Genomic DNA, 8254 nt, shown 5'->3' with positions numbered 1-8254 from the left:
GTCATCTTTATCGTGCCATTGTACAGCACGCGACTCATCTGGAACCCCCCATGCCAGATGAAATTTCCGGCATGGGTAAAACTAACGGAAACGCCAGTCTGATATGCAAGAAATAGAGCATATTTGTTTATTTGTGTGTAAGATGAAATGTATTTCATCGAGTGAACTTAAAAGACATTATTCTCACGAGTAGCTTAACCACGAGTAAGAATACTGTTTTTGAAGATCACGAGATGAAATAAGATTTCACCTTACACAACAAACAAACACATTTTCTATTTATCTTATGCTTTAAACAAGTTTGAATGAAATTTTCTTAATATTAACGTTAATATTAAAATCTGTTTTCCCCACTGGTAGCCTCCATTTCAGATGAATGAGATAAAAGAAGCATTGAGCTAAAATAAAATTTCGAAAATCAACGCAAAATGGCGATGATATAAGCTATAACTTTAAACAAAAAATATGAATTATCGCTTGTTTCAATCATTCAAAAACATAAGAAAAACACCAGGCCGAACTTAATTCTGTTATATACACTATAAAGCGGAAGGATATAATTTATTATTAGTCTATTTTGAAAGGCTGCCTTCGGGTAGATGACTGTGATTGCTTTTATATATTTTTACATTTATTGCTCGTAGAATACTTAAATATGCCCAAATGTCATCAAAAGCAGTTTTGAATGATAAAGTAAGAGTAATTAAAAGACTGTTGTGAATTAAATCAAAACGTAGAGACGAATTTGGTTACGGGTTACTTGAATGAATTGAAGTAAGTTTAATCTTTTTGATAACGATTTAGATTTAATTTGTTTAGGAAATAGATATAAATTCTGAGTGCATTAGTGTAGAATAATGCACGGTTTGTGTTCAAATGCGAAGTTATATAATCACGAAGGCCGATAGGCCTGGTGATTAATTACAAAGCATTTGAACGAAAAACGTGCATTATTATACAATAATGCACGAAGGATTAATATCTATTTCCATTCTAACACGTCAAGAAAAATATAATTATTATTTTAAATTTGGACTTTATGAACGGTGGTTAAATTTGTTTTCTCCTCAAAGTTTCCAATAGAAACGTTCTTTAAAGGCTGTTCCAGTGGGTTGAAAAAATTGTCGTTAAATCTACCGTGTGTAGAAACATTTTGTGAATAACGAATTTTGAAAACGTTGATAAAACTTTGTTTGTTTATTTTATTTCACTCTATACTTTTTCAAGCGAAATACAAATTATTAAAAGTGAAATAAATGTTAAACTTAACTCGTTTGCGACTTGATTTGATTATTTTGCACGTGCTGTTTGGGACTACATTGTGACGTCACGTAAGCAACACTATAAATGTATGTACAGCGTCAACGACTGAATGAAGATATTGGTGTTCGGATTCATTTCGTAGTTAGACCATTTTCTTTTATTCTAGAAGGTTTTCACAACAAAATTCGACAACAATTGTTTTGTATTTTCAAACAAAATGGCGCCCTCGATGTAAAAATACACAGGTAGATAATAAGAACGGCGAGTGCATTGTTGTAGAATAATACACGCTTCGGGCCTTCTTAATTTATATTATTAGAATTGCCGATAGTGTTAGAATTATCAATTTAATCGTTGCTTTGCTCTAAACAACCATGATAATTTTGGCAAAATTTTAAAACATAAATAAAAATGAGGTACCTATCTTTTTCGGAAAATTTTTTAACAAAAATGCAGTCATTTTTTTTGAAAATTTTTGAAATTTTAATTTTTGAGTAAAATGAACCCCCTCAAAACCCTAAAATAAAATTTTATTGAATTCATATTTTTACGATTCATTCATTTTGATTGTGACTATTTGATGTACATGTGATTAGACGAAAATAAACTATTTAAATTGAATTGAATTCCGCCTCAAAATTATTTCCCCATACCTCCTTTGTAAAATAATTATCAATCCCAATGCATACAACAGTTATCTTCATGTAGCAAACTGATATGGGTAAGTTTGACAGCCATGAGTCATAGGTTTACAAAACCTGATTCAATTGAAGCACAAATACCCGCCCAGTCACATAAACTGAACTCAATGTGCAAACGTGTCTCAAATCTAGACCGAAAATCGTCTGATCCTAACAAACAAGTCCAAAGAACACTCAGGACCCATTTGAAATTTCTTGCATTGTTGCAAAACATTTTTCATTCACATTTTCTTCTCCTTTCATATAGTATATCGAGACACACGCGTACTTCTTTTTTAAACTCTGGTAACTGTTATTATGGCTGTAATGTCTTGTCAACTACAAAACGAGCATATCAGCACTGTCTTTATATAAAATAAGACACATGGTGTTTGATTCATGACACAATTATGGATTAGCTTTACCTTTGGCATTGATTTAAGCATACCCGTCCTGTCACAGTATGAAATATGTGCTAGAGTAGATGTAGTTGTAAGGCTTCTCCTTTACTTTTATTTTTCACAACAGCGCAGGCAACTTATCAGACATACGCAATGTTAGCATTTATCCGACTTTTCACAAGGTAGCAGTCCGCAGCTTTCCCAGCCATTTTACTCGTGCGTGAAACCTCTCGCATGTCGGTTAACAAACATTGAATCTGTTTGATAAACTTATCTTCTTAGAAATGATTGACAAGTCTGGAGATAACTTGATAGTCAGGTATAAAAATATACATTAAAAGTGTCCAAAAGAGTTAACTATAGTTTCTAATCGAATAAGCCTTTTTTGAAAGAAGTAATATTTTTAGTGGTGTTAGACCTGTTTTATGTATTTCCGGTTTAGAGAAAACGTGGTTTAATAAATAGAATAAACAAGGAAAATCGAGAAATTATGCATTATTGATTATTTATTCCTCACAAATATCGATCCTTACGTCCATAAATTGGTAGCAGAGCGAGGTTTTCTTTGGGTTTTCATCGGCAAGACTGTATTATCGAATTAGGACATTAAGAAGCGTCAGTGTAATAGTAGTCGGACAGTAAGGTCGGACAGTCGGTTTTAACATTATGAGTGAGAAAGGGGAAAAGGGTACTTCTAGTACCGAATTACACACGGAGGAATCAAATATCGTTGATATGCGGTTAAGAAAATCGACATTGAAGGCAAAGTTTACACGAATGAAGAATAGGTTAAAATATGAGATAGATGATAGAAATGAGAACAAGTCTTTGTTGCAAGGCTTTATTGACAGACTAGAAGAAGCTATGGATAATGTACATCAAGTTTTAAAAGAACTAGTGAATGAATATACAATTCAGGGTAGAACAAAAGAAATGTTAGTCACTATGTCAGAGATTGAACTTATAGATAAGGAATATGAGAAAGTGATACAGGACTATCATAAGTTACAAGAAGAAATTAAAAGTGAAAGTGATCCTGTAGATGTTAGTAAAAAGCAAATTGACATTGATTTATCAAAGCAAATGAAACGAGTATCAATACCAATATTCACGGGTTCTAAGAAAGAGTATGAATTTTGGAAAGCTGCATTTACAGCTTGTATAGATAAAACCGAGGCAAGTGCTGAATATAAATTTTTACAAATGCGGCAATATCTAAGAGGGGAAGCTTTGAAGTCTATAGAAGGACTTGGTCATAGTGAAATTGCTTATGAAAAAGCAAAAGAGAGACTTGAAAGGAAATTTGGAGGAAAACGAAGAATTGTGAATAAATTCTTAGACGAGATAGAACAATTTCCACCCATAAGATATGAAAACGCTAAGAATATAGAACAATTTGCAGATTTACTGGATGTAGCCATTGTCAACATTAAAGAAACAAATGCTGAAGATTTACAAAGTGGGTTCATGTATTCACAGTTGTTAAAAAAGCTCCCTGAATCAATGATTGCGAGATATCAAAGATGGATATATGAAAAAGAAGAGACAGAATCAGTAGAGATATTAAATGAATGGATACTGAAGGAAGCAGAATTCCGAACAATAGCTATGGAAACAAAATTTGGTCTTGATGGGAAGTTCGAGAAACCTAAGGATCAACGGTCGTTCTTCGGTAACATGAGACAGTCACAGAGGGAGTGTAAGCTGTGTCACATGTCACATGGAATATGGGATTGTAAAGCAATGAAGGAACTTTCAGTGAAAGATAGATGGGAGAAAGCAAAATCTTTAAAGTTATGTTTTCGTTGTCTAGGGGACAATCATTCTGGTAGAACATGCAAAAGAGTAAAAAAGTGCGGAATAAATGGTTGCTTGAAAATTCATCACAGACTGTTGCACCAGCCAGATTTAAATCCTGAAGCTGTAGTGTTTAGCCCTGGTGAAAATAAACAGAACACTTTGCAAAGCCAACATAATACAAACGGTCAGACATTTACAAGTCAGGCATATACAAGTACATGTACACAAAATGTTTATGTAGCACTTCGTACAGTTCCAGTTCTGTTGTATGCCAATGGTCGAGAAATTCCAATTTATGCATTATTGGACGATGGGAGTACTAGGTCATATTTAAATGAAGATGTTGCGAAAGAATTAGGAGTAAGTTCAGAGTACGAGACTGTTAAAGTGAACACTTTGAATGGAAAATCTGTAAATCTTGATACAATGTGTGTGAACTTTCAGCTAAGCAGTTTAAATAGAGACATTAAAATTAACATGGAAGCCCATACAACACAAAAAGTAACAGGGAACTTGAGACCAGTAGACTGGACAAAGTATTGCGATCAGTGGCCGCACTTAAAAGGAATTCAATTTCCATCAATAGGACATCGCCAAAAAGTTGATCTTTTAATTGGGATAGATTATTTAGAGCTACACAGGTCGTTGCAAGAAATTAGTGGACCGGAAGGTTCACCTTCAGCCAGATTGACTCCTTTAGGTTGGACATGTGTCGGCCCAGTACCAATGAAAGATGAGGAAATCAATTTATTTACATTTCATATGATGGACACTGTGAAGAAAGATGGTGAGATAAATGAGATTCTTAAAAGGTTTTGGGAATTGGAAGAAATTGAGGGTAAGCAGGGAACTAGCTTGAGTGTTTCTGATGAGAAAATAATAAATTTGATGAAAAGTGAAATCGTATATGATGAAGAAAGCAATAGGTACCAGGTTCCGGTGCCTTGGAAAGAAAACCAAAGTGAATTGAAAAATAACTATGAAATGGCATTTGAAAGATTAAAAAGCACAGAAAGAAAACTGAATGCAAATGCTGATCTAAAAGCTTGCTATGGTGATATTATTAACAATTATGAAAAGAAAGGTTATATTTCTAAACTGACTGAAAGTGATTTAAAAAATACGCTATGGACATTGCCACATTTTCCGGTTATACGTCTTGATAAGGAAACTACAAAAGTCCGGATTGTTTTTGATGCCTCAGCCAAGCATAACTCGCTGTCATTGAATGACGTGATTCATCAGGGACCGAAATTGCAAAACGATCTATTTGAAGTATTGCTCAGATTTCGAAGAAATGCTATTGCCATAATTTGTGACATTCAGGAAATGTACTTGCAAGTAGAATTATCACCTCCAGACAGACTTTATCATAGATTTCTTTGGAGAGAATCACCAAAACATCCAGTAGAGACATATGAATTTAATAGACTTGTTTTCGGTGTTAATGCATCGCCATTTTTAGCACAGTACGTCACCCAGCTTAATGCCAACAAATTTGAAGAGAAATATCCTCTTGCAGCAGAAACAGTCATAAATTGCACATATATGGATGATAGTATGAATTCCGTGGAAAATGAAGTAAAAGGAATTGATTTGTACAATGAATTGACTGAACTTTGGGGAAAAGCAGGTATGTGCGCAAGAAAATGGCTGTCAAATTCCACAGAAGTATTAAATAAAATTCCTGTAGAATTGAGAGCTTCCCAGGTTAATTTGTCAGAAAGTGAATTGCCAACAGTTAAAACATTAGGCTTAATTTGGAAGTCAGATTCGGATGAATTCACATACAGCTATACAGAGTCTAGATCAGACATGAAAATAACTAAAAGAAGTGTATTAAGAAGAATTGCTGCTCTTTATGACCCTTTAGGTTTTTTAGTTCCATTCACAGTGAGGGCAAAGATGATTATGCAGAAAATTTGGCTGACAGGATTAGATTGGGACATTGAATTGCCTGAAATGTTAGCTTGTGACATAAAGCAGTGGTACAGTGAACTTAAAGACTTGTCAAATATTAAGGTTGAAAGGTGTATCCATGCATCAGAAGACACTGAACTTCATATATTTGTTGACGCATCAAGTGAAGCGTATGGATCGGTAGTGTACAACAAAAATTCAGCTTTACAGAAGCCTAAAATTGTTGCTGCAAAAGGAAGAGTCGCTCCATTAAAATCATTAAGTATTCCGAGAATGGAACTTCTAGCTGCAGTACTTGGATTAACATTGACATTAGCAATCTGTTCATCATTGAAAATGAACATTCACCAGTGTACATTCTGGTCCGATAGCATGAATGTTCTGTATTGGATTCATAGTCAAAGCAGGAAGTATAAGACATTTGTTGCGAATCGTGTAGGGTTCATTCATTCACATACTTCACCTAGTCAATGGAGATACGTACCCACAAAAGAGAATCCTGCAGATCTGGCATCACGTGGAACGTCGATAACAGAACTGGCTGGAAACCCTCAGTGGTGGCATGGCCCAGACTTTCTTGAAAATACTCCGGAATTATGGCCAGAAAACAAAATGGAAATACATGATGTGGCTAAAGTAGAAATAAAACGCAAGTCGGCTTATAACAGCTATGTGACATTAAGTGAGAATAATGACTTTAGACTTGAACCAACAAGGTACTCTGATTGGAATCGTTTAGTACGAATATCGGCTTGGGCTCATCGATTCATCGATAATTGTCAAGTTGCAAAAAAGGAACGTAGATTATCATTAGAATTGAGTGTTCAAGAAATAGAACAAGCAGAATATAAGATTATTCAAACTGCACAAGCAGAATGTTTCAGTGTTGAATATCAGTGCCTTAAAAAAGGAAAAAATGTATCTTCAAGTAGTAAACTTGCACCGTTAAATCCGAAACTGGACTCTGAAGGTGTAATGAGAAGTGACACTAGATTAAAGTTTGTAGACTTCATCTCCTATGATGCTAGATTTCCCATCATTCTTCCGCGGAAGCATTGGGTGACAAAATTGATAGTTAAGAATTGTCATGAAAAAACATGCCATGGCGGCACGAATTTGACATTAGCCAAATTGTCTGGTAGATATTGGGTCATATCAGCCCGTGAAGAAATAAGAAATTGGGAAAATCAATGTGCTAAATGTAAACGAAGCAAGGCGCAGGGTTCAAATCAGATTATGGGCGCATTGCCAGTTGAACGCTTTGGACAATCGATGCGAGCATTTACCAATACTGCTGTGGACTATGCCGGTCCATTCATTACAAAACAAGGCCGTGGGAAAACGAGACTTAAGCGTTACCTTTGTGTATTTACATGTTTAACAGTAAGAGCTGTACATCTTGAAATAGCTTACAGCTTGGACACAAACTCTTTTCTCAACGCTTTAAATAGATTTATCAGTCGTAGAGGTGTTCCAAGTGTTATTATATCTGATAATGGGACAAATTTTGTCGGTTGTGTTAACGAACTCAAAGATCTATACAAGAAACTTGATCAAAGTGCTATCATGAAAAGTGCTGTAAATAGAAAAATTGAGTGGAAATTCATTCCACCAAATGCACCACATTTTGGCGGATGTCATGAAGCTATGGTAAAATCGGCAAAGAAAGCGGTATATGCAATTTTGGGGAACGCGGATATCACAGATGAGGAATTAGTAACAGCAGTCGTTGGAGCTGAAAACTTGATAAACAGCAGACCTTTAACGTATCAGACATCAAACCCAAATGATGATACTGCGTTAACGCCCAATCATTTTTTGACTGGCCAGCTTGGTGGACAATTCGCTCCAGATATTATTGACAATGATCGTTATGATGTTAAAAAACGATGGCGGTATGTCCAGGAACTCCTACGCCATTTCTGGAAGCGTTGGCTTAGAGAATACTTGCCAACTCTGGGATCTCGATCTAAGTGGTTTCAAACTTCACGTGACTTCAAAGCAGACGATATTGTGTTAATAGTTGATCCAAACACACCCCGGGGGCATTGGCCTCTAGGCCGAGTGACAAAAGTGTTCCACGGTCCAGATGGACATGTTCGTGTTGTAGATGTTCAAGTTGGGAGGAATGTATTTAGACGACCAATTTCGCGTTTAAGTCTTGTTGCAGAATCAAGCAAAAGTTGTTAG

At 35.3% G+C, this 8254-nt stretch overlaps 1 protein-coding gene across 1 annotated transcript; it reads left to right on the top strand.

The window, feature by feature from the left end:
* The first annotated feature begins 3010 nt into the window (after positions 1–3010).
* Positions 3011–8254, top strand: LOC132734519 (uncharacterized). The gene has a single exon (XM_060721276.1). The coding sequence runs from the start codon at positions 3011–3013 to the stop codon at positions 8252–8254; it is 5244 nt and encodes a 1747-aa protein (XP_060577259.1).

Source organism: Ruditapes philippinarum, unplaced genomic scaffold (assembly GCF_026571515.1).
Source record: "Ruditapes philippinarum isolate M1 unplaced genomic scaffold, ASM2657151v2 ctg2025_1_1_1_1, whole genome shotgun sequence".
NCBI lineage: Eukaryota > Metazoa > Mollusca > Bivalvia > Venerida > Veneridae > Ruditapes > Ruditapes philippinarum.
This window is presented reverse-complemented; position numbering and strand designations above follow the sequence as displayed.

Bases quoted from the DNA above. Each gene is read 5' to 3' on its own strand.
- LOC132734519 (XM_060721276.1), top strand. From the start codon at position 3,011: ATGAGTGAGAAAGGGGAAAAGGGTACTTCTAGTACCGAATTACACACG.